The 27,753-nt window shown below is 45.0% G+C and overlaps 1 protein-coding gene across 2 annotated transcripts in view; it reads right to left on the bottom strand.

Annotated features, from left to right (window-relative positions):
* The window catches only part of FRMD4A (FERM domain containing 4A), a 314,917-nt gene that overhangs the window by 260,628 nt on the left and 26,536 nt on the right, over nucleotides 1-27,753 (bottom strand). Inside the window, exon 1 of one of the 2 annotated variants that reach the window (XM_044983439.1) lies at nucleotides 6,581-6,754. The exons of the other annotated variant lie outside the window; for it this stretch is intronic. Within the exon in view, the coding sequence (XP_044839374.1) occupies nucleotides 6,581-6,754 (174 nt within the window). Of the gene's footprint in view, nucleotides 1-6,580; nucleotides 6,755-27,753 lie in introns of those variants that run through there. 2 annotated transcript variants of the gene reach the window in all.

Raw genomic sequence — 27,753 nt, forward strand, 5'->3', positions numbered from 1 at the left:
ATATCCCCATGTAGGACTTTCCCCTCACTCCTGAGCACCCCACATGGACACAAGGAGTGCCCTGCCAGGGAAGAACAATGGTCCTTCGAATCCAGTATCCTGACTCCAGCAGCAGATAATGCTGGATACTTCAGAAGAAGACGTAAGAACTCCAGCTTCAGAACATAAGAATGGCCCTACTGGGTCAGACCAAGGGACCATCTAGCCCAGTATCCTGTCCTCCGACAGTGGCCAGTGACAGGTGCCCCAGAGGGAATGAACAGAACAGGTAATCATCAAGTGATCCATCCCACATTGCCCATTCCAAGCTCCAGGCAAACAGAGGCTACGGACACCATTCCTGCCCATCCTGGCTAATATCCATTGATGGACCTATCATCTATGCACTATCCTCCATGAATTTATCTAGTTCTTTTTTGAACACTGTTATGGTCTTGGCTTTCACAGCATCCTCTGGCAAGGAGTTCCACAGGTTAACTGTGCGTTGTGTGAAGAAATACTTCCTTTTATTTGTTTTAAACCTGCTGCCTATTCATTTGGTGACCCCTAGTTCTTGTGTTATGAGAAGTAGTAAACAACACTTCCTTATCTACTTTCTCTACACCAGTCATGATTTTATAGACCTCTATCATATCTCCCCTTAGCAGTCTCTTTTCCAAGCTGAAAGGTCCCAGTCTTATTAATCTCTCCTCATATGGAAGCTGTTCCATACCCCTAATCATTTTTGTTGCCCTTTTCTGAACCTTTTCCAATTCCAATACATCTTTTTTGAGATGGGGTGACCACATCTGCACACAGTATTCAAGATGTGGGCATAGCATGGATTTATATAGAGGCAACATGATATTTTCTATCCTATTATCTATCCCTTTCTTAATTATTCCCAGAATTCTGTTTGCTTTTTTTGACTGCCGTTGCACATTGAGTGGACGTTTTCAGAGAACTATCCACAATGACTCCAAGATCTCTTTATTGAGTGGTAACACCTAATTTAGACCCTGTCATTTTATATGTATAGTTGGGATTATGCTGTCCATATGCATTACTTCGCATTTATCAACATTAAATTTCATCTGCCATTTTGTTGCCCAGTCACCCAGTTTTGAGAGATCCTTTTGTAGTGCTTCGTAGTCTGCCTGGGTGTTAACTATCTTTAGTAATTTTGTATCATCTGCAAATTTTGCCACCTCACTATTTACCCCTTTTTCCAGATCATTTATGAATATGTTGAATAGGACTGGTCCCAGAACAGACCCCTGGGGGACACTACTATTTACCCCTTCCACTCTGAAACTTACCCTTTGTTTCCTATCTTTTAACCAGTTACCAATCCATGAAAGCACCTTCCCTCTTATCCCGTGGCAGAGAGCCTTTGGGGAGGGACCTTGTCAAAAACTTTCTGAAAATCTAAGTACACTATATCCACTGGATTCCCTTGATCCACATGCTTGTTGACCCCCTCAAAGAATTCTAGTAGATTGGTGAGGCGTGATTTCCCTTTACTAAAACCATGTTGACTCTTCCTCAACAAATTATGTTCATCTATATGTCTGACAATATCGTTCTTTAGTATAGTTTCAACCAGAAGTCAGTCTTACAGGCCTGTAATTACCGGGATCACCTCTGGAGCCCTTTTTAAAAATTGGCATCACATTAGCTATCCTCCAGTCATCTGGTACAGAAGCTGATTTAAATGATAGGTTACAGACTACAGTTAGTAGTTCTGCAATTTCACATTTGAGTTCCTTCAGAACTCCTGGGTGAATACCATCCGGTCCTGGTGACTTATTACTGTTTAATTTACCCAATTTGTTCCAAAACCTCCTCTAATGATACCTCAATCTGGGACAGTTCCTCAGATCTGTCACCTAAAAAGAATGGCTTGGGTTTGGGAATCTCCCTAATGCATTCACTGTGCCATATTAGATAATGGAAGGGTGATTTCTTTCAAAGCCCTCAGTAAAACTCTCCCCTTCTCATAATATCTTTAAAAACCTGGACAGTGGGTAGCAGCTGGTTGTGCTCTGACCACAGTTTATTGTGTTGACCATAATCACCTCATGGTTTCCTTGTGCTTCCTGGTCCACTGTCTCTTGTCTTAGACATAGATAGTAAGCTCTGTGGGACAGGGGCTGTCTTTTTCTGTGCTTGGACAGTGCAATCACTCTTCATGCTACTATAATTCAAATAATTCATTTCTTCCTGACCTCAGCTGGTATTCACCTTATGCCCTGCAGCATGAAGATTGATAGACCTCAGGACTGGGTCCTGCAGTTTGAAGTGGCCCTAGTGTAGCAGTGATCCACGGAGCAGCAAGCAGGATGCCGCACAGATGGCTGCTCCTTGCTGCTGGGTCAGGATACAGGGAGAAGAACCATTTGGGCCCAGGCAGTGGCTGGGAGGAACAAGACGGATTCCTTTCACGGAGCTGGGTGGTAGCCAGGGGCGGCTCTACGTTTTTGGCCGCCCCAAGCAGTCATGCGCGGGAGGCGCCCCGGAGCCGCGGGAGCAGCGGACCTCCCGCGGGCATGACTGCGGAGGGTCCGCTGGTCGCGCGGCTCGGCTGGACCTCCCGCAGCTGCGGACGGTTCGCTGGTCCGGCGGCTCCGGTTGAGCTGCCGCAGGCATGCCTGCGGGAGGTCCAGCCGAGCCGCGGGACCAGCGAACCGTCCGCAGTCATGCCTGCGGCAGGTCCGGTCCTCCCGGGGCTCCGGTGGACCTCCCGCAGGCATGACTGCGGCAGATCCACCGGCCCAGCCTGCCGCCCCCGCCCCCCCCTCGGCGGCAGGGAACGCCCCCTACATTTTGCCACCCTAGGCACCAGCTTGTTTTGCTGGTGCCTAGAGCCGCCCCTGGTGGTAGCATTCTGGAGGCATTAATCCCACTCTAACCTTATTTCATCCTGATAGTCCTTTATGGCTTTTATAAATGATCTGTAAATGCCACATCTGTTGTAGCCACCATCAGCATAAAGAGCTAGATGGGTGCAGTGAGTGCAGGCAGTAGCCCTTCGCCCTCCGGAGAGCACAGCTCACCAGTGAAATAGTTTAGGTGGTTTCCCACCAGTACCTCTCAAAGCCACCCACATACAGTAATTCTGCACCATTGGCACGCTGTAGCCAGGAGACAGCTGCTACTTGAATGGATTGGGCTGCAGATCAGGAGTGTGTGGGGGCCAGGGTGCACTGACAGAGCCATATCTGGAAACGTAGGGTATGTCTACACTACAAAATAACACTTGCGTCTGGGCCGGTTCAGCTAACTCGAGTTTGTGGGGCTGGGGCTGTGGGGCAGTTTCATTGTTGTGTAGACCTCCAGGCTGGCTCTGGGACCCTCACAACCCGCAACACCTACCTAAGCGTAGCCCGGTGCTCTCAATCTGCGAATGCCCTAGACATTGAAATCTAGCCTCCAGAAATCACACACATATTTTCCTTCTCCTCTTCCATTCGCACCCACTCTCCAAAACATGATGTGACTCAAGCAGGAAATGCTTCAAACTCTGGCACCCTCAAGCCAATCTCATGATAGGTGAACTGGTAAGTCTCCCACAGCAAGTGCAGTGGTGCCTCTGGGTTATTAGCTCTGCTTTGTAACAAAAGGAAGGGAGATTTGAGTGCTGGGCAGAATGTTGTCCCTAATTTGCACAGAGCTGTATAATCCTCCTTTTTAAGGACAGTTTAGTCCTGGGAAGAGGCAGAGATCCCGTGGCTGGTGTGCACAATGCTTTCAAGATGAACTACCAGCAGGGAATTAATATTCTCCAGGCCGACAAAACTAGGGTAATTGAGGCATTATTTAGATCAGCTCAATAACAAGCAGCTGGAAAAGTCTCAGTCTCAAAGTAGGAAATGATTATGCAGGGAGGCTCTCTGGCTAGTCACAATGTTATTAAAATATCATGTCAATGTTTAGAGATGGTCGGATACCGGGGAAAATTATTCATAGAATACATAAAAGCACCGTGTTATGTGTCAGTAAAGGTCAGCCTGTTGTAATACAGCTTAACAGAAAACCTAAGAAGCAAGACAATCAGTATTACATACCCTCTCCTCCTCCACCCAGCGGAACTCATCTACCACCAGCATAACCACAGAGAACACCCCACAACCTTAACTCTGGCCAAGGATGGATGCATGCCTTTCAGCACCTCTTCCCCCCAGATTCCAATATTCTCCTCAACTGAAATGCACCGGATTTGCCCCCCACAAAGTTCTTGAAATCTACACACACTCAGGTTTAGGGAAGATCAAGTGGTTTTGTGGCCATTTTACAGATAGGGAAATCGAGGCACTAATGTGCAGAGCCTTTCCCAAAGTGAAGCGACTTTCCCAAGGCTACAGAATGTGTCATTGCCAGGATTGGGATTGGCCGTGAGGCCTGTTTCCTAAAATCACACGTTTATCTGTACCTGACTTGAACCCTTGATTGTGAAACTAGGCTAGAAATCCCATGAGAACAGACTACTTCACGAGATTTCTGGTACTTTCAGTTCCGGAAATCTTGAGGGCCCAATTCTGTGAAATGCTGAGCTCCCTCAAGCTCCCACTTGAAGTCAGTGGAGTTGAGGATGCTCAGCACCTCACCAAATTTACCTCCCCTGGTGCAGTCTCTCTGTCAGCATTTTGGCACTTCTGCTTCCATTCCTTTCTCCAACCAGGCGGTGCAGAAGAGCTTGAAAGTAAGATGTGGTTGAGAGCAACAAAATAAGGAGGTGTGGATTGTATTGAAGCTCCGGAAAGGTTCCCAGGTTCAGTCTGAAGAATGGGCAAAGGTCCAGGCCGGTTCTAAATCTATCCAGCCCTGGACAGTCATTCCTAATCAATGTCAGTTTTTAGCATGCAGGCACCAATGTTTGGCCATGTGATTTCTCTGGCTGTTCTGATGAATGAATGGGGTCCCTGCAATCACTGTACAGTAGAGTTACTGTTTGTGCACATTGTAGAAAAAGCTATTTAGTCGAACATGGTGAGCCAGGTTCACCTCTGACTGCAGGGCAAATCCTGCAGTAAAACCATTGACTTCAAAGGAGTTACACCAGGGTTAGATTGGTGGCTTGGATTAAGGACCCATGCAAGGAGCCAGTATAGCTGAGTCAGCATGAGGGGGAACAGCTGGTATAGGCCAGCGGCTAATTACTAGCAACTCCCCACCTCCAGGGCTAGGGGTAAGCAAGAAGGGAACTTGCACAATTCCTTCCCTGTGTTGCCTCTGGGGTCCTGCAGCCACATTCTACCCCATACACAGAGCATGTGTCAGACTCCATTCTAGAACTGGGGATTTACACTGGTATAAGGGAGACCAGAACACAGCCAGAGTGTTTGGCTTTATTCACATGGAGCATGCATCAGTTCATTGCAATAACGTCATGCAGCTTTCAGAAGCGGTCTCTGACACAAATACAACCAGCAACTACCGGGAGGAGCGGGGTAAGAGGGACTGGGGATTCATTTAGTTATGACTATTCATTGATACCTTCCAGGGCAAATTGATATTTTAAAAAACCAGCTGCCTGTGCCTGCTGAATTCCAAACAATATGCAAATCTGTTGATAAAGTTAGGGGAACCAAAGCATTCAAGATTGTTCATAGTGGGAATGAACCAAAGGTTGCTGAAACCCATGGAAAGAATTCCAGTGATTTCAATGGGCTTTAAATCAGATCCATTACGCACAACTATGCTGAACATGGTGACTTCCAACGAGCAGAGAAGGCACATACTAAGCAAACTAGTTTAGCAAAAAATGCCTTTTCCAAACACAGGTGTGGAGCCGTCAAACCAAGCTCTGATGTTATCTCAGTTATTCAGTCCAAACTGTGACCATCCTAAATGTCCTGACTCAGCTGGTTAGCATTTCCCTTCGTTAAGGAGTACAACCTTGCAAAATTGTCAGGAACATTCACTAGCTCAGGCACAAAATCTATTTGCCCACCCTTACTATAACGATGAGAAAAAACTCAAATGGTATTTTACACACCAATCCAATTAAAACCACTATTATTTCAGAGTTTTGTAAGGCTGGATTAGTATATAGGACTTCCACCGTTTAGTATTGTTACGTTTTAAAACCCACTTTTAATCATTTTCTGCATGCAAATTATAGCTCTTCAGGGCTAGATTCAGCATGAGTGGCACCCTACTCCTTGTGGAGCCAGTGGGAATACTCAAGGAGTAAGGTGCTACTCAGCACGAGTAATGGTGGCAGAGTCCAGCCCCTGGTGAATAGAGAAAGTTTCACAAGGAGAATTTATGCAGTCGAGTGCAGTCCTGTGATCCCTACTCCCGGTCAGAATTTGCCTCCCTTACGTATACAATAGGGTATCTTAGGGCTCGCAGAACCTGGCCCTCAGTTTTGACTCAGGCAGAACTCCCCTGGATCGCAAACTGTTTTTGTCTGTCCCCACATCTCTTCCTATTTCTGCTGAGTAACCTCAATTCCCATTGACTTTAATGGGGAGCTCCCGGTGTTCAGCATTCTGCAGGACTGGGTCTCATCTGACTCGAGTGGGAATTTTCCCAAGCAGGGACTGAATCAAGGCCTCGAGATTTGGCCCAGGGTTTTAAAACCATTGCTCCCTACCTGGTAAACCGCTCTGGAAATGCACCATGGCTTCAGCATCAGCTGCAGGACCCGCAGATTTCCAAACCGGCACGTCCTCAGAGCCCGTGAAGTCAAGTTCCACACCAGGCTGTCCCAACTGTAGAGCAGATCCTCAAAGCCAAAGAGTACGGCAGCCATGCCAGCTAGTTTCATGAAAGACACAGCACCCCCTATCAAAGGCAGTTAGCTAATTCCTAGACTCCTTATGAAATGCAAGGTTCAAGTGTCACAACGATTTCCATCAAAGGAGAAACAGCTGCAGCCAAAATAAGCCGGTTGGGATGTTTCTGTCCCCTCCTTAAGGAAATTATTTCTTTCAGAGATCCATATGTATCTTCTCAAATCAAATTCCGCTGCCCCCAGGAATCACTAGAGACAAGGTAAAAATATCCGTCCCGGGGTAGGCAGGGAATCAGACATCCCTCGCAAAGGGCTTCTTGGTTACTTTGCATCTCACTTCCCAGCTCTCTGCAGTGGAACCAGGAAACATACTTAGATCCAAAGTCATCACTTAGCTTTCAAAGTGCTGGGATTCCATCCAGGGAAAAAAAAAAAAAAAAAAAAGCAGCTCTCACTCCTCTCTGCCAACATTCCCAAGACATTCCGGTTTTAGGCTTAACTCTTTCAAATGCTACAAAAAACAGCCGAGAGGATGGCTTTGCAACATGCAAAATCTTATCCTTTATTTTAACACACTGAATATCTGCACCAGAGTCTTTTTACTACAGTGCTGGAGTCTTTATGGTTTTGAGACACATAATGATACTTAGCACTTATATAACACATATAACATAGTCATTAGTTGAGGGCTTGTGCCTCCATTAGAAAAGTTGTACGGGTTAAACCAAACTGATTTCAAATCAGTCTTGTCAAATTTGTGTAAACCCTTAATGTAGACATATTTAACCCAGTTTGAGAGAGGATTAGCCTGGGTCCATGTATTACCTGTTTAAGTGAGGGTGAAACTGACTTAAGTGCGTTTACATTAGGGGTCTGCACTGGTTTAACTAACTCAGTTTAAAATCCAGTTAATTCAACTGGTGCACCTAATCTAGAACCAGTCTAACTAAACCTCCTAACACCTGTGGGAGGTAGATAGGTAAGTATTAATATCCACATTTTACAGATAGGGACGCTAAGGCAGAGTTAAAGTGTCTTGCCCAAGGCTACACAGCAAACCGGGGCAAAGCTAGAATTAGACCTCAGGCCACTTGCCTCTCTCTCCATGCTGCTTTCATCCTTCCATTCCACACTGCTTCCTGTAAGGAAAAACCGTAAAAGGAAAACTAACAGGGCCTGATCTTGCAGCTAATGGGTGTTGATAGGTGAGCCCCACACAGGATCCGGCCCAGGGGTAGTTGAGCCCACTCAGCACCCGTAGGAGACAATTTTCGGAGATGCTAACCACCCATAACTCCAGCTAAAGTCAATGGGAGCTGCAGGTGCTCAGCACCTATGAAAATCAGACACTGGGACCTCGCAGGACTGACCCACAGGACGATGAAAACTGAGCATTCAGAGGTTCTAGAAGAAGTCTTGACACCCCAGCTGGTATCAAGAGAGAGAAGAGTGGGGAGGGGATGTTAATTGTCAATTGATCTTCCAGAGTTTATAGAACAGTTACTTTGATCTGTGAGGACTGGAAAGAATAATACAACTGGCACATAATGACAACAGTACAGCTCTGTGTCAGCTCATTCACTAGTTCCGTGTAATGTTAGGACAATACAGCTGCAAAATTTATGTTCTCAGCCTAATTGCTTCTTCAGGTTTTACAGCAGCATCATAAAAATCATAATATTTCCTTCTGACTTATTAGCTGCTATTCATTCGGTAGCACATCATTTTCTCTCTCTCTTTCTGTAGGTCTGTCTTTCTCTCCTCCTCTCTGTCTCTGAATCTGTCTGCCTGTTTCTGAACCTTCCCATCCCTCCTTATGTCAACGTATCTCTCTCTCTCTCTCTCTAACACTCTCCCTGTTCTCAGCAATACAGACAAAGCATTAGTAGCATTTCCATTAGAAAGCTCCATTTGGAGGAGGTTTTTATAACTTGACTAGAAAACATTTGCTCCGGGCTACAGTTGGCATACAAGATCTCCGTCTGGGAGTACTAAAGAGGAAGAAAAAGAAATGTGTTTGATTAAACAACAATGAGGAGGAAAGAATTGGAGAAACCGATTGCCCCATGACGTGATCTAACTGCTCTGGTATTCTGAAAAATGGGGGAGAGAAAAACAGATATGCCGCCATTTTTTAAATTAGCTACTACACATGGGCATCGAGCCTGTCCATATGGCTATGAACACTCCCATCCCAAGTATATAATTACACAGTAGATGGGAATGGTGCTAAAGGAGCCCTTCCGTGTATTGATTACATAATATGACTTTCCAAAAACCATCTAGCTCTATATTTATTTAATAGATAGACCGGGTCAGACTCTGCAGCAGGCATTTGAATCTACTGGCTACGTAATGAGCATTTTAACGTGCAGATTTATTGGCTCAATTAGAACAACGTGTTCAATCTCCTATGGACCCTTTCTGGCCAATTAGACACAGAATATTATTTTTGGGAGGGGTGGGAAGTTTCCTGAATACAGATTTACCAGAGGAAACCAGCTTACAATGAAATTCAAACCATGTGCATTGCTCAGGCGAATATAAGGTAGACCAGGGGGTCTCAACCTTTTTCTTTGGGAGGCCCCGTGCCATGCTATAAAAACTCCACGGCCCACCTATGTCACAACAACTGTTTTTCTGCATATAAAAGCCAGGGCCGGCATTGGGGAGCACCAAGCAGGACAATTTCTCATGGGCCCCAAGCCAGGGGGAACCCCCGCAAAGCTACATTGCTCAGGCTTCGGCTTCCACACTGGGTGACAGGGCTCAGAGCCCCAGGCTTCAGCGCCATGCAGTGGGGGGTTGGCTTTCTGCCCTGAGCCACAGCGAGTCTAATGCTGGCCCTGCTTGGTGGACCACCTGAAACCTGCTTACGGCCTCCCAAGAGGCCCCGGGCCCCTGGTTCAGAACCCCTGAGGTAGATCATGCTCTCCTAGCTCTGAGTGGGGTCTTTCTGTGCGTGGATCTTCCCCTTCCTGCTTGGGCAGCCACTTCTGTGGTACCACATCCCCTTTTCATGGATTCACACAGGACTCCACACATGGGGAGGGGCCCACCCCTGTAGCATAAACATATCCGCTCCCAGAATTCCAGCCCTGTGGGTGGTCTGGGTTTACAGTCTGCCTTTTCAGGGCCACATGAGCATGAAAGTCAACAGACACACAGAGAGACGTGGCACGGGGTTCTAAACACGGTTTACCCTTTGCTTGGCAGCATGAGAACTATACAGATTGAGATGAAATATTGAACACACCTCTCCGCCTTTCCCTGCCTCAGTTTCCTCACCACTCTGGAGAGTTCTTTGGGGTTGGGCAGAGCCCCCGTTGTGGTACCCAGGATCCTTCCCCTTTCAGCATGTGGTGTCGCTTCAGAATCATGGAGCTGCTTTAGATCAGCTAGCTTTCTCTGACTTTGGCTGGTTTCCCCTACCATTAAACCGGACCCCCTTGCGGTGAAAGCCTGCCCATCTTCTCCTCTCTTGTGCCCAAACCGTCTGTGTGTCTCTAGAGTTTCTATGTTCCGCTGCTGATGATTTCCTACTCTCCATGTCACATGCACTCTGCAGAGAAACTTGGTCTCCTTGCTCAGGCAATCTCCTTAGCGTAACCGTTGTTTGGTCAGAGGGCAGTTGTTAATGTTAATGACTGACTATTATCCCTGGTCCGGTAGAGACCCTGTCAGCAGTGGTGGATTCCACATCCACATAGTGGCAGTCAATCCATGAAACAGCCATTTCATAATAACTCCATAACATCAACCAGAAATTCATAAGTTGTACAGAGACAGACACTCTGCCCCTCCCAAGTTGTCACATCCCCATAACTCACACCAACAGAGTATTTGCTTTTTGTCTCACTCTAGTGGATAGACGTTGTCTGGAAGTCTATACTCCGGCCTCTGAGCCAATGGAGCTGGTCCTTTAGCACAAGCAGCAGACACTCATGCTTTTAGATCCAGAGGTGCCAGGGTCAGTCCCATGAGATGACCCCTCCCAGTGTGTTGTTACTGGAGATGGGGGAAGAGAGGAACTTGGCAGTGGCACAGCAGGACAGATTCCCTTCATGTGTAAATATAAAATAATTCTTACCGAAAGAAGCCTATTAAATTCTATAAGAAACAAGCCGTTCATACTGTATATAAATCTATCGATATTTACAGATCTGTCCAAAATAGCATCTCTAATTATTGTGCTGATTATTTCCTGCCGCCTCTGAGAAAATGTCAGGCAAAACATTTACTATAAAGCCTCCCATGTTTTACTGACAGGCTAAAGGTTGTTACTAGGATATAAAAATAGCCAGTCACTTTCCACACAAAAATCAAACAAACAAAAGAAAACAAAAACAAACCCACCCATTGTGCCACTGGGTTGCTTCATTTGAATGTCAATGAGCGCTGAAGGTGAAGGGCAGGCTTTCAAACCTGAGCTAAAACAGCAATAAAACTCAGTCCTGTTCAGCACGATGCTGGGAAAGCTGAACTGACAATGCTCTGAACTGCACTAATGTAAGCAGATATTGTCTGCATTCAGGAACTAGAAGTGATGGGGCATCTTTTCATGTTTTCAGGTCACTCACATTTTCTTGTCCTCGGAAGAACAAACTCTAGCACTTTGGAGCAGTGCTAGGGTGACTAGACAGCAAGTGTGAAAAATTGGGATGGGCGTAGGGGGTAAGAGGAGCCTATATAAGAAAAAGACCCAAAAATCGGGACCGTCCCTATAAAATTGGGACATCTGGTCACCCTACAAAGTGCACTCAAGTAATTCTCCATGGACAGAGATTTTTGTGTGTGTGTCATGGTCAGAGTTTTTGTGTGTGTGTCATGGTCAGAGGGTGTGTGTGTGTGTGTGAGAGAGAGAGATTGATTGATTTTGGGTGAAAGTTAGCAGCTTTCCTTTGAATTTACTGTGATGTACCAGACATCCTGTGTCTGCTCTCCATATGGTCCCAATGGTCTTTCAATTTAAAGTCACTGATATGTTTAAAACCTACACTTCATTGCAAATCTCTCACTCTTCTTGACCTTCATTTTTCTATAATGTCAAGTGAATGAATGTTATTAGATCTTTGGGTCTAATGGTTCATTTCATGCGGTAGCTTCATGTGTTGCTCTTTTGGAAAGGACTGCCTGAGATCATTCACTATTCTTATCCACACCTCCTGCCCCCACTTTAACAGCTCTTCCTTTTTTAAGCTGACCACATTATGAAGGGGACATAGATTTTGAAGGACCTGCTCCCAAGGAGTTGCTACAGTTTTGTATATTCTCTGTCTCTCTTGATAAGGGCCAGTGATGCATTTTTTGTGTGCATATGGAATATGGAATCCATGGCACCAAAAAGCAGAAGCCTTGATTCATAAAGGGATGTAGCATTGCAACACTCAACAATGCAACACCTAGCTTTTAAGCCACCTGAAAAATCACGGGACTCTACAAAGCCTGGGTTAGGCATCTAGGCTCCCTAAACAATGCACGCAGAGAGATGGACATCTGAGAATGAGATCCACAAAAGCCAGCATGCTAGGTGGGAAGCTATCCAAGCTAGCCAATGGGAGAGGTGTGTTGTAACTCCTACTCCTCACAGAACTGGGCACCTATCTCTGCTGGCAACCCACAGCTGGGGACCCTTCTCTTGTGTCTTGAGAGGCTGGTTTAGGAAACTGCCTAACTCCACACAAAATACCTAGGTGGTAGGGGAGGAGGACCTCCCTGAAAACCTTTGGCTCTGTGGTCAGGGAACTCACCTGGGACGTGGGAGACTCTGGGAGTTCCTCTGTCTGCCTGAGGAGAAGGGATCTGAACAGAGGTTCACCACCTCATGAGTGAATGCCTGCACCACTAGACTATAGAGTGATTCTCACACTCTGGCCCAATTCATATTTAATAGAAAGTGGAACGGCTTCAACAAAAGAGATGTAAAAAGCCCCACATCAGAATATCCCATCATCCCGTGGTTAGGGCATTCGCCTGTAAAGTGGGAAACCCTGTTCAAATCCCTTCTCATCCAGCGGAGGGGTCTCCCACATCCTGGGTAAGTACCCTAACCTGGACTAAAGGTTATAAGGGAGGCCTCCTCCGCCATCTTGTGTAGTGGTAAGCAGGCTCCACAGGCAAGGTAGCTGGAGGAACACCGATTTCCAGCTGGTTTGAGGATTGCACTGGGACTTAGGTGGGAGGTAGGTGCCCAGATACCTGTGTGAGGAAGCAGGGCACATGCCAGGAGGCACAGAGAAAATTCAAGCACCAAGTAAGGTTAGGTACCTACAGGGTTAGATGGCAGCCGATCGGGAGGTTTATGGATCACAACGGTGCCTAAAACTGGGATTTATGCAATTAAAAGCCCAGATTTAGGAGATTAAGTCCCTTTGTGAATCTGGCCCTGAGTTCCTTTACTCAGTCTACAAGTACCTACATGGGGAAGAGGGTTCTGTATGAAGATGGCTCTTCAATTTAGGAGAAAAAGGCATAATGGGATCCAATAGATAGAAAAGATGTAAGACTAGAAGTAAGATGCAAATTTTGACTAGTGAATGTAATTAACCATTGGAACCATTTGCCAGGGATGTGTTGGATTCTTTAAATCATGACTGGCTGTGCTTCTAAAAGGTGTGCAGTCGCTCAAACAGAAATTACAGACATGATGCAGGAATTTCCAGGGGAGGTTCTACAGACTGTTATGCAGGAATTCAAATGAGATGATCATAATGGAGCCTTCTGGCCCTAAAATATATCATTATGAATCATCTTTTCAGCACAATACCCCCAGAAAGCATCAGGTACCAGAATGTGACGATCTATCCAGCCGGTTTCCATTTCAGTGTCCATGGGCATAATGTACAGAAACAGTATTGGACAAGCAGAGTGTGTCCCGACCAAATGCTTTGAGAAGGAGCCAGAACCTTCTGTCTTTCTGTTTTACACACACAGTCTCAGACCTTAGAGGGTGTCCTGAATACTGGATCTGAGCCAGAACATGAAAAGTTGTTGCTCAGTTCATTGAAATAAATTGGAACTTAAAGACTGAGTCAAATCCTGAGTGGAGCTTCCTCAGGGCTGGGTCTCTCACAATGTGGTAAAAACTGCTGGATGGGGCAGAGTGGGAGGAAATTTCCAGAAGGCTCCTCTCATAGGTTGCTCCCCAGTTGTCATCAGGGGAGGGAGTTGCTCTGTGAGCAGGCCCAGTCTCAAAACCTGGTGGAGCCCCCACAAGGCTGATGTGTACTTCAGTGGATCAGCAGGAAGCCAGAGCTTTTTGCCCCAGCACCCCTTCCCTCCTGGAAGTGCACCTCCAATGAAGCCAAGTTACCAGAGACTTGCTTGCTCCCAGCTGCCCAAAGTGACCACCATAAAGGGGAGGGGCAATCATGGAGGGATAGCCTAGGGAAAGATAACAGTGCTCCATAAGGCTGTGTTACCTTTCCCGGGTACTCTGCACAGGGCCATTGGAGAGGACTATGTGAATATACCCATTCCTGCCCAATGCAGTCCCCCAAATGCAACCCATTCTGCCTTCTCCTACTCCCTCCAATGGGTCTTGGGAAGGGAGAAATACTGCTGTGGAGGTGACTGACCTCCCCTTCCGTTTTCGAGGGGGATAATACATGCATGGATGGTCCCCATGTGCATGCAGATCTTGGGAGAACAATATGGAGGTCAATAGAAATTTACCAGAACTGAGTAAGGCCCGAATAAAGACCTCAGCATTTGGCCCATTCAGAGTTTGGATCACGTAAGGTCTGAGGGCCAGTTTCTGATCTCCATTACACCAATGTAAATCTAGAGTAACTCTACCAACATCAGTGGAATTACTCCAGATTTATACTGGTTCAAGATCAAAATCTAGCTGGGCATAATGGCCATAGGATCTGGCTCATAACCCTTATGTTTGTCTCTTAGTGGAGCCAGAATGTTTGCAAATATTCTTGGATTACTGTGTATAAAAGTACAAAGCAGGCACTGACCCTTCTGATTAATCTCTCCAGAATAACAGGCAAAACAACCATTCCAAGAAACATTTCCCCAAAGATCTGCCAGCCATTATCCAAACTACCCATAATCGCTTAACTATTATGCTATAGATCTTAACTCAGAATTCCTGGTCAATTTCACTGAGGAGTTCTTAAAAATTGATGGCACAACATGGCCCAATATATTCCATAGTGGCCTGACATACCACATTACAATAATACTGAATGAAAATGTATTACTATTTGTGTCCTCTATATTGATCAGCCTTGAAAAATGCAAAGTACTATAGAAGTGCTATGTATTATCATAGCTATGTGAACCTCAGCTATTTGTGTGCAGGTTTATAAATGCCCATAACTCTTCCTCTTCTACAGGGACATTTGCCTTGTTCTTTGGGACAATACATCATATCCTTAAACTGTATTTTGTTTGCTGAATTAAACTGTGTTAGTAAGTTAGCATGATTTAAAGCTGGGTGGAATGCAAAGCAAGGTGAATCCTGAAAAGATATTTCTGTATTGGTTCAACTATTCTAATTGTTCACGTGAATTTGCTTCCACTATGTAGGTTTGGTATAAAAAAAAAAAAAAGAGTTTTGATGGTGACCTTCCAGCAAACTCTACTTGTCTGTGAACATTTTAATGACAGAGGATACTGTCAGTGATCTAGCTTGAAACAGCACATCTTAAGTGTCAATTGGAGAATATTAATGGAAAATGAATGGTGAGTTCTTAATTGCAAGTATTCACTTTGGAAACCTGATGTTGAGTTACTCCTATCCAGTCTGGGAATGGAAACAAGGTCATGTGACATGGATGCCCAGTAAAAAAAGGACACTTTTTCAAATATCTCATATGAATATTCTACACGCAAAAATTATTTGCGAAATCATTTGGCAAATAATCTTGAATGACAAATGAAACTGAGAAATTCATGATCTGCTCGCAGGTTATTTGTGAACAGAAAGAGAGGCAAAATTAATGCGATAACTTATTCCCTACATAATATTCAGTCACTTCATATAGCATGGTCTCTGGCCACACTCAGCATTGTTATCACTGTGCTACAAAACTGTGTTTGGACCTCACCAGTCATGTAGTTCTTATGCTTATAATTAGTCCCACTGAAATCTATCCACTTATGTATTTATACTGTGCTCATCCCCATACCAGAGTGTCTTACATAAACCATCAAAAATCAATGGAGCTACCCACATAAATAAGGCTTGTAGGATTGATCCTGCATTTATATTGCAGGTATCTTTGAGCTGGCACTACCATATGGTATGGAAAACAAATCTGCTAGCTTATAAAAAAAAGTCTACATTTTTGCCCCATGGCAGGATGGATAATTTAGTGAACAGCTTTCTAGAAGTCTAGATAACACAAGCTTGCATACAGCTTGAAGAGCCTGCTTCAATACAGATATTTCTTGTAACTCATCCTGTAACTATTTTTAAGTATTCTGACAGAATGTGACCCACTCATAACAGTCACTGCATTCAGGGACCAATACAAAGCTCTTTCTGTTCCCAGAAGAAGGTTGAGCAGTACATTCAAAGATATTTTAGAAAATCAACTGATCAGATTTCTCATGCGTTTGATCTTGTTCATGTGTTAGCCCCTGTTGGAAAGTCCATTCTTACTTATGCAAAGTTGACACATTTCATTTTTATGAGGTTCCTTATAAACGGTCATTAAAAATATCCTCATTGTGCTGATCAGGACTTACATTTTCACAGGAAAGAATGAATGATATAGTGGCTTAATTTTTCCCTTATCATAGAAAGGAAGGAAGGACTTATTAAGAACCCGGGTAGAAAGTCATGGGATCGGAGTTCTATTCCCAGTTGCACCCCAGGTTTCTGGAGTGACCTTGGACAAGTCACTTAAACTTTCTGTGCCTCAATTTCCCCCTCTAGAAAACAAGGATAATGATATTCACCTACCTGACTGGATTCATTCATTAATGTTTGTGGAGTGCTATGAAATCCTTGGTGCAAAGACTTTATAGTGTAAGGGATATTAAATGGAGGATACATTTAAGCGTTCATCATGTTAGAAAAGCCTAATGGTAAAAGCCCATAATGTAATTGTAATTAGCATTAAATGGGTGTGTTTCTAGTGGGGTCCCATAGGGATCCATTCTTGACCTTATGCTATTTAACATTGTTATTGATGGCTTTGAAGAAAACAAAGTCATCACAGACAAAGTTTGCAGGTGACAACATTTGGAGTGGTAAATAGTGAAGGGGACAGGATCCTGCTACAGAGTGGTCTGGATTGCTTGGTAAATTGGGATAAATGTAAACATATCTCTAGGAATAAAAAAAGTCGGCCGTACTTCCAGGATGGAGGACTCTGTCATGGGAAGCAGTGACTCTGACAGAGATTTGGGAGTTGTGGTGAATAATCAGCTGAACATGAGCTCCCAGTGCAATGCTGTGGCCAAAAGGGCTAACGAGATCCTTAGATGCATAAACAGAGGAATCTCGAGTAGGAGAAGAGAGGTTTTTTTACCCCTGCATTTGGACTCAATAAGGATGCTGATAAATTGGAGACGAGTCAGAGAAGAGCCATGAGAACGATGAAAGGATTAGAAAACATACCTTATAGCAATAGACTCAAGGAGCTTAATCTATTTGGCTTAACAAAGAGAAGGTTAAGAGGTGACTTGATTACAGTTTTTAAGTAACTACATGTGGAATAAGTATTTAATAACAGGCTCTTCAATCTAGCAAAGGAAGGCATAATACAATCCAATGGCTGGAAATTGCAGCTAGACAAATTCAGACTGACCACAAGGCATATATTTTTAATGGTGAGAGTAATTAACCAGTGGAACAATTTACCAAGGGTCATGGTGGGTTCTCCATCACTGACAATTTTTAAATAAAGATTGAATGCTTTTCTAAAGATCTGCTCTAGGAATTATTTTGGGGAAGTTCTCTGGCTCGTGTTATACAGGAGGTCAGACTAGACGATGGTCCCTTCTGGCCTTGAAATCCATTAATTGCTCTCTTAGAATCATATAGTAAACAGCTGTAGTACTAAATATAGCTCACATTGACATAGCATTTTTTAAACTGAAGGATCCCAAACTGAGGGCAGGTCAACACTACAGCCAGGATCAACACTCTGAGATCGATCCACCAGCGGTTGATTTAGTGGGTCTAATAAAGACCCGCCAAATCAACAGCAGATCGCTCTCCAGTCGACCCCTGTACTCTACCACCGATCAGAAGAGTAAGGTAAGTCGATGAGAGATTTTCTCCTGTCGCCCCCCCGTGGTAACTAAGGTACGTTGATGCCAGCTACATTATTCACGTAGCGGGAGTTGCGTAGTGTAGGTCGACTTACCATTGTAGTGTAGACATAGCTTGATTTACAAATTGTATATGTAAGGCCCTACTGAATTTATGGTCCATTTTGATAAATTTCATGGTCATAGGATTTAAAAAATCTAAAATTTCATAGAGTCAGATATTTAAATCTGAAACTTCACAGTGTTGTAAGCTCCCAACCCAAAAGCAGGTCCCGGGGGGGTTGGAAGGCTATTTGGGAGGGGGTCATGGTATTGGCACCCTTACTTCCACACTGCTGTTGACTCCCCCTCCATCACATAATATTTGCACAATGTATTGAGTTTCAAGAAGAAGTATAAATAGCAGGAAAGAATCAATTGTGGAGGTGGAGTGAAGTTACTACACTCCCTTGTGCTCAGCCTTAGAACCTGCTGATTTGCAATGTGATTCTGCAGTGAAACTCAAAGTCATTTGCTAGGTTGGCTGTGAATACATTCTGAAAAGAGGGGAAAACAAATTGAAAGCAGCCAGACTGAACCCGTGATTCAGTTGCTTCATTGTCTTCACAGACAGCAGATGGAAGCTGTTCAGAAGGTTAAAACCCATAGCCAACAGACAGGATTTATGCCCATGATTTAGAAATGTATGACTCATTCCCATTTTGGTCGTTGTCTCAAAACGGCTGCCATTTCCCTTCCCTCAACCCCATCCATACCATTCACTCTCCTTTTATCTTGATGCACAAAGAATTCAAATGTTTGCTTCTGCTATCTGGAACCTGACTTCCTGCTATTAAGAAGGACATCCTCATATTTAGCAGCACACAACTTTTTTTTTTCCTTTTTTCAAACCAAGCAGAATGTCTAATGATTCTGGGGTTCGCTTCCTGCTTGTAATTAAGTAGGTCACAGCTGTGAAACAAGAGAACAAGAAAATATTCAGATCACACAAAGCCAAGAGTGATCAAATCATTTGCAGCTGAAGGATATGGCAGTGTTTTTAAAGTACTGCAGGAGTCTAGAGTCTAAGAAAAACAAATGTTGGAAAATTGGAGCGTTTTAATTCTGCCCGAACACAGAGGTAATATGAAAAGAAGAGTGCTCGTAGGCTGGCTAACTGTTAGCCAGTTGAATAGCTTTGTGTAACACAAATCAGTTGAAATAAAAAAACCTTCCTCATTTGTTGCTAAGGGGCCATATATTCCATCCATGCAATTCCTACTGCACCATGAAGAGTATTGCCCTCGCACCTCCATCCATGCAATTCCCATCTGCCATACATGGCACTAACCTCACTACCCTCTTCTGTAGCTCATATACTTCTTCAGTCCAGGAGCACAAATCCCATTGGACCATATCTTTTTCTGACTTCATATGCCTGACTCCAATAAGGTCATAGCACAGCCTCGTTCTAAGCATGAAACGCCCACTGGGCCACATACTTCATTGATCCATGCTTGTAACTCACAGTGTTATGTTGTCACTATTCTATTATGAATACATTTCCCAATGGCCCACTGGCTGCTCTTGATCACATACAACTGTCTTCAATCCACACATGGAACTCCCCCGGACATCAGCATACAGATCTTGGCAGTGCATGGTCCACTGACCTTAACAAGGGACATGCACACGGGTTGAGGGCATCATGCTGAACAGCCCAACAAGTGTGGTTTTAACCAGTGATGGGCGAACTTCAAGAGATCAGGAGTTTGGGTCTGGTTCAACAATGCACTGCCATCAGCAAAATAATCTATTCAACAATGCTGCGAGCTGGGGAAAGCGAAGCATAGAGGATAATTGGCTTGACCAAGGCTACACTGAAGTCAGTGGCAAAGCCAGAATTAGAACTCAGGATCCCCTGGTTCCCAGCCCTATGCTCAGTCACTAGACCAAGCTCTCCAATTTGCTAAGACTAATTGACTCTCTTCTTCTATAGAGAATTATCCACATTATCCCATTATCCCACACTTCTGTCCCAAAATGCCTTGTGTCACAGTGACCTTCCTTCAAGCACAGAAAAGCTAGATGGATTCCCTGGTAACCCACCAACACTCTTGTTAGATTGTCCAGAATGGCTAACTGCAGAGCCACACCAAGCATTCCCTTCCCAACTCCTACCATCGGGAGGGCATGCAGTCTGTATGCTATTCCTGGCATGGGAAATAAAAACCTGCATCTGTAGGTCAAACTCATGCCTCTCACAGGTTAGTGCAGAGCTTTCACCACAAGGGTGGCTCCTATCTGTACATCTGACTACACCAAAAGATATAGTGCTTTCCTACCGGAGACTTCTTCGTTATAAGATCTGTTCTGTAATATGATCTGCAAAACTTCAAACATGCCGAATTTCAAGTGCCCGTGGTAGGATATAATCTATATGTGGCAGGTCGGGTGCAGTGCACAGGCTGCATGGTCTGTCAATGGCTATTTGTCGGCATTCTGGCTCAGTGGTAAAACTCCTGTAACAAAAGCAGGACATACATGCAGGTCCTCTTGTTTCAGGAATCACTACAAACCTGTACCGCAACCTGAGTTTCTCTGGGGACCTGAGCTCTGTTTTGTGGGAACCTGGGATGACTTATGGTTTCAGGTGGCAAACTTGGAAATGTTGGTTAAATTTGCCTAATATTTTGAGGTTCACAAACCAGAAACCCAACGGGGTGTGAACCAAAACAAGATCACTACATTTGTTATTTGTATGGTGGCAGTGACCCAAAGCCCCAGTCCCAGAACAGGACCCAACTGTGCTAGGAGCTGTACAATTACAGAACAAGATAACGATCCCTCTGCTCCAAATAGCTTACAATCTAATATCAGTTTGTACCAACCCCGGGACTAAAACCACACAGATTTTGACACAGCTGCAATTTATCACGTGGTCCCTGATTCTCTGTCCTGCCCCAGTTCTGCTTAATGCAGGAATGGAGGGGTGGGACCAAAGGTGGCTTTCCACTGTCTTTGTGGCTCCTTGTATTCTGGGGTGTGTGGGAGCTTGCCTGGCTCTGGGCATAAATTACAGCAGGAACAGTTCCCCTACGAGTCACTGTATTGGCCAAGAATAGCTGGAGCACAATGGCACTCTGGCCACCCCATACCTCACAGGCTTGGTCTCCATGCCAGCTCTGTGCCACCTGGGAAAGCCCATAGGCTAGGCTGATTACACCGTGGAGAGGAGATCTGCTACTTTACAGCTCCTTCACACTGCTAAAGTGGCCTAAGGGATTGTAGGGCAACTGAAATCCGACGCAAAGGGTTTCTAACTGTGGCTATAAGGATCTCGCCCATTTTTTTGCATGGCGTGAGAGAACAGTGACAGCCATAACGCTGGCTGAGTGGATTTACACGTAGAGTACAGAAAACCTGACGTCGTCCAGGACAGGCATCTAGTTGGACAAGAGACGATGTTCTGACGGGTACGTTCCCCCGGGAACCCAGTTGATTGCACGTCTGGCTCTGTGCTTGGGTTTGTCAAAATAGTGGTTAAAGTGCGCCCGGAAGAAAAACATTGGCATTCTCAAAAAAAATCTGATTAGAGAAGAGATTAGTTTAAATTATTATACATTGGTAGTGACTTCATGTTCACTCAAGCCCAGTTTGGGAAAGTGTCATGGGAAAAAAACAAATGCAAGTACATTACATTTTGCTCTTTGTCCTCATCTGACCAGGCTTGATTAGCTCACTCCAGGACAAGAGGTTAAGGACAAGAGTCCTCTCTATGCTAGGGCTTCTTGGCCTTGCCTGCTAGAGATCAGGAAAAACAGACACTACATGAACAGTCAGTACGGAACCAGAGCAACAAAAGATCTTCCCAACGTAGCACGACTTCAGGGCCAATCCTGCAGTCCTGGATTGGGCAAAACTCCCATTGACCTCAGTCGGCATTTATGAGTATGTCTACATGAGAGTTGGACGGTGTAATTTCCAGCTCAAGCAGACATGCTCATGCTGGAGTTGATTGAGCTAGCGTGCTACAAATACACATTTTGCTGCAGCGACGTGATCGGGTGGGACAGGCTAGTTGCCTATGTACATACTTATGGTCTTGGGCAGAATTGCACTTGGGGTGCCTAGCCTGACCTGCCGCTCACACCGCAGCAGCACTTCTCGTTTTAGCAAGATAGAGTGTGCATGTCTTCTCCAGCTGGAAATGACATCTTCCAGCTCCAGTGTTAGACATACCTAAAGCAAAGATTACAGGCTGAGGACCTGGGGCCTAATGTGGTCACCCCATCTCAAAAAAAGATGAATTGGAAAAAATTCAGAAAAGGGCAACACAAATGATTAGGGGTATGGAACAGCTTCCGTAGGAGGAGAGACTAATAAGACTGGGACTTTTCAGCTTGGAAAAGAGACGACTAAGGGGGGATATGATAAAGGTCTATAAAATCATGACAAGTGTGGAGAAAATAAATAAGGAAGTGTTATTTACTCCTTCTCATAACACAAGAACTAGGGGTAACCAAACGAAATTAATAGGCAGAAGGTTTAAAACAAACAAAATGAAGTATTTTTTCACACAACGCATAGTCAACCTGTGGAACTCCTTGCCAGAAGATGTTGTGAAGGCCAAGACTATAACAGGGTTCAAAAAAGAACTAGATACATTCATGGAGGATAGGTCCATCAATGGCTGTGGCCAGGGTGGGCAGGGATGGTGTCCCTAGCCTCTGTTTGCCAGAAGCTGGGAATGGGCGACAGGGGATGGATCACTTGATGATTACCTGTTCTGTTCATTCCCTTTGGGTACCTGGCACTGGCCACTGTCGGGAGACAGGATACTGGGCTAGATGGACCTTTGGTCTGACCCAGTAAGGCTGTTCTTATGTTCTTATGACTAGTGATTTGGGGTACCTCTATTTCTTGGTGCTCAGCTTGAGTCACTTGAACAGGTCCTGATTTTTTCAGAAAGGGCTGAGCACCCCCCTTCTCAAAACAAGGTCCCGTTGGGGCATCTCAGGAAGGCTGCACAAAATTATGCCTATGGATATGGACTTTGCTCACAGAATTCTGGTGGGAGGGAAAGCAGCTGCAATGGATGCTTTTTAGATAGCAAAGAAATAATAGGTGATGTACGGAGAGTTCAGAGGTCTCATTAGATTCTCTCCGCCTCTCTTTATTTACAGGTAAAATGGATACAGACTGTCTACATTACTGATTTTAATTTTTTTGCTCTTTCCCTTCAGACTAACATCAGAAAATAGGCCACAGTAAATGTCTTAGGTGATTATTTGCATCACAAAAAGAGAAGTCAAGATGCTCGGGAATGGAAAGGATTCAGAGGTTAGTGCCTGCTGCAACACAATGCCTGGCCAGCAGATATTGTGATGCTTTTAAGGAGGTGGAGTCAGATCTGCTGCTCATGCGCCATTCAGTTTATCCTACCACTGATTTCAACGGAGTTACACCAGTTTAGGGTCTGGCTCAAGACAGTTTAAAAACGCACTCGAAAACAATTGACTGAATCCACAGGAACCGGGCTACGGATCCAAAATAACATCTTTAAAAATAAAAGAAATAAATGAAAATAAATCAATGTCCTCTGTCTTTATTGCTGTTCTTGGCAAGGATCCCTCTGCTTGCAACAGCAGCAAATCATTTCCCCAGGAAGCTGCTGTCACTGGCACATTGGAAAGTTTACAGGAGGACACAGGAATGGCAGGATTACAGCAGAGGCCCCTGGTAAAAGGGGAGGTTTCCAACCATTCTGGTAGAAATACTGAAAAACAGAAACCCTCCCAATCCCAAGTGTCGTTTGCATCAGGAGCCAGGTGGGGAGGCATTCAAGGGGAGGCACTGTGGGGTAGGAGAACAATCCCAGCCCTGGGGAGCCCTGAATTTTAATCCTGGCTCTGACATGCATAGGCTGTGTGGCCATGGGCAGCTCTCCACGGGACTATCCCTTGCCTGCCAAATGGGAATGATGATATTTCCTGACTGTCCCTCCCAGGAGTGCGGTGAGGATTAGTGTCTGCAGAGCCCCTCAAACGCAGGAATCTCGATGTATTAGGAGGAACCATTTTTCAGTTGTGACCTAGAATTGAAAAGCCTCCCTCCTGCAATGGCCTGTCAATCATTAGGCCAAGAGAGATTTTCTTTAAAAAAATTGTTCACTCCAGTCCTTGCCTGCTAACACCAGGAGTTGCTCTGAGCCAGGGTGCTCCACAGGTCTGGTAAGAAGATGCTGCTTTTGAAATGCTTGCAACTTGATTTCCCTTATGGGAAAAAAAATGCATTACACTTCCAAGTGGTGCAAATGCACAAAGATAGGGCCCTCCTGATCAATCTGATCTCTCCGGGTTGTTTTACCTTCCCACGATCCGTTAATGGAAGACTGGGGAGAAAGCAGCGTGTGATTTTTCTCATCTAACTTCCCAAGTCATCGCAATGCCTGTGTGTATAATACTGTGAGCCTCCACAACTCTCACGGGGACAACACACAACCTCACAGTTAGAGTAGAGACAACACAGCTAAGACGTGCAGAAGGAAGGCCACCCAATGAAAGATGTTGGGGAATTTGCTCAAGGCGACATGGAAATGAGAAGAAAATCTGCCAACTTCTCCACTCCGAAGGGAATGTTCTGAACTTGTGCTGTTTGTCCGAGCCACTCAAAACACTTACAAGTGAATCAGATCCCACAACATCTGTTTGAGGTGGGAGTCAGTAGGGAATCGTTATGTCTGTTTTGTTGCTATAATATACACAGAGAGTTTGAGGCTCCAACAGCCACTAATTTGGGGGGCCCAATTCAGGACAGGTCTTGTCCTGATTTTCAGAGGGGCTGAGCACCCAGATCTCCAATGGGAACAGCAAGCTCTCAGCACCTCTAAAAATCAGGCACCCAAAACTGGAGGCATCCCAAAGTAGTGGCCACTTTATAAAAACGCTGGCCAGAGATCACATAGTGGGAAAGAGAACGCAAGTTCCTTACTCAGATTCTCTGTTGCTCCATACCTGGCCTAGTTCTTCTCAGCAGTGCAAAATGAGGGCAATGCACTTGGCACTGTGATCTGGCAGCCTTCGACATTCACTTTGCATCGATGTAAATGCCACTACAAGGTGCCAGGCAACCTAGAATTAGTTCCCTTGCACCCTGTTCTCTCCATTAGAGACACATTCTCCAGGCCATGCTACATTTTACTAGCCCGATAAGCTATAACCTATACGGGATGGGGCACAGAACGCAGCAGGGGTGGTCAGAGAGCTGAACAACGGCTGCATTCACTCCCTTGGTTAAAATGATTTGTAGCCTGAGTAGAAATAAAGCCCTGTTGCTGTTAAATCAAGAAACTACACTACAAGGTCACCTTTGGCAGCCATGTGCATTGAGTGGTTCTGAAAGGGGGGCCCTCACTGAGGTATTAATATGAGGCGCTGCTTTGGGGAACGCTGACCTAGCAAGGATATAAACTACAACACCCTTCCTAGCAGAGTTTCTCTTTGCAAAAGTGTAGCTCGTTCTGTATCCCATCAGTGGGCAGGAGGCAGGGAGGGCACTCCCAAACGCTGCAGTCAAGCTGGCAGGAGACAAGAACGTACTTACGTAGCAACCACCTGTTCTAAAGAAGATTACACCTGGTACAAAGTGAAAAGAGTCCTGTGGCACCTTACAGACTAAAAGACGTATTGGAGCATAAGCTTTTGTGGGTGAATACCCACTTCGTCAGATGCAAGTGGGTATTCACCCACGAAAGCTTATGCTCCAATATGTCTGTTAGTCTGTAACATGCCACAGGACTCTGTCACTTTTTACAGATCCAGACGAACACGGCTACCCTTCTGATACTCTATACCTGGTACTTGTGCTGTATGGAAATCTCAAAAGGTCAGACACTTCCTCCATATCATAACTGCATGAATTGCAGGGTCCCTGCCCTTCTGTATTGCTTCACAGGGAGTTTACCTAATATACGATAATGCAAATATCTGCCTTTCCCGGACCGAATGAAGCCCGAGTTTGCTTTTACAGAATGGCTGCTGGAAACTAAGACAAGGTTAAACTTCATTTAAGAGACTTGCTTACATATTTCAAATCTGGCACAACCCTAATTACACCTTCTAAATATACTCCAAAAGTACAGCTGGGTTGCAGAGTGTGTTTGCGTGACTAAATAACATCATCTGTAGCCCATTATCTTTTCACAAGCTTTTCATCCAATGTCTTTGGGATGCAGAGACTAATTGCATTCTTTGCCTGGTGTAAATTAGACAGTTTGATACACACAGAGGAGGTACAAGCAAGCAGTGGCGGCTCCAGGCACCAGCGCTCCAAGCGCGTGCCTGGGGTGGCAAGCTGCGGGGGGCGCCCTGCTGGTCCCTGCGAGGGCGGCAGTCAGGCAGCCTTCGGCGGCGCGCCTGCGGGAGGTCCACCGGTCCCGTGGATTCGGCAGCAATTCGGCGGCGGGTACGCCGAAGCTGCAGGTCTGGCGGACCTCCCGCAGGCAAGCTGCCAAATCCACGGGACAAGGGACCTCCCGCAGGCAAGCCGCCGAAGGCAGTCTGCCTGCCGTGCTTGGGGCGGCAAAAAAGCTAGAGCTGCCCCTGCAAGCAAGACAAAATATGGTACAAAAGTTGCAGGTTTCCATCTGCCAATGCAATGTAAAGACCCTCACCATTTCATTATCTGTGTGTTCAGATCCATGGCCCATTACAGACGTTTAGACTAGCACGTAACAGGATGGGTGCACTGATTGCATGGTATTATATTTTTGAACGTCCAAAATATATCACTTGGGGACTTGTTTAAATGTATCTCCAGGTAAATTTCAGTCACAGACATCGATATTCTTAAAACTAACTAGCCAACAAACAAGCAAAGCAAAACAAAATAAAAAACACCAGATGAAAGAAGAGGCCAAATCTCAGATACCAATGGAAATTGATGAGCTATCTAGCCAGCACAGCCTCTCTCATGGCATCGCTTCTGCTTCTGAGGCCAAAACCAGAGTTGGTGCAAATATCACTAATATAATGAAAGTGCCTCCACTTACACCAGTCCTGTACTTGGCCAGCAATGCATAAAGATGAAAAATAATGGAGGTGGAAATAATTAGCCAGACCTTTTTATACCTCAAAAAAAGGCTGAGTGACGTTTTGGTTTCAGTCCTTATTTTATCCAAGCCTGTATGCCCCTCCTTGGATGCTCATTTAAAAAGACAGGCTATACAGTATCCCGACACGAAGGGAGAAGGATTATCCAAGAAAATAAGTAGAAAAACACTCAGTCACACTTGGTTCCTAAATACTACTCATACATTCAAGAACCATGAAAATCTCTCTCCTATAATGTTTGAAGGTCAGTGGGAATTAGAGTGATCCAGGTGGGGGCTTTCAAAACCCGTTGTGGGTTTATGTAATGCATTCACTACAGATGGACTAGGCCTGGTTCTGAATTCAGAGTAAAATATAGAGCAGTCTGAAGGCTTGTGAGTAAGTCAGATCTTTTAAATACACAACCCAAAGCACCTCTGTATTGCTCTTCACAATCAACCACTATCCCTACAGGAAGTACAGTCTTCATATGAAAGAGGACCTCTGGGTGACTTCCTTGACATGTTAGTTTATGTCTCTGGGGCTCAGGGTGGTACCTGATGGTAGCCAGGTAACGTGCTTTGTGCTGGTATTGGAGATGTATAAGGAACATGCCTGGTAGTATCATATTGATAGCTAGCACTATGAGCCTTTTCATTAGGCTTATTAGCAGGGATAAACAATTAAGTGCATAAAAAGAAAGAACCATCCCCTGGCTCCTTC

This window comes from Mauremys mutica, chromosome 1 (assembly GCF_020497125.1).
Source record: "Mauremys mutica isolate MM-2020 ecotype Southern chromosome 1, ASM2049712v1, whole genome shotgun sequence".
Taxonomy (NCBI): domain Eukaryota; kingdom Metazoa; phylum Chordata; order Testudines; family Geoemydidae; genus Mauremys; species Mauremys mutica.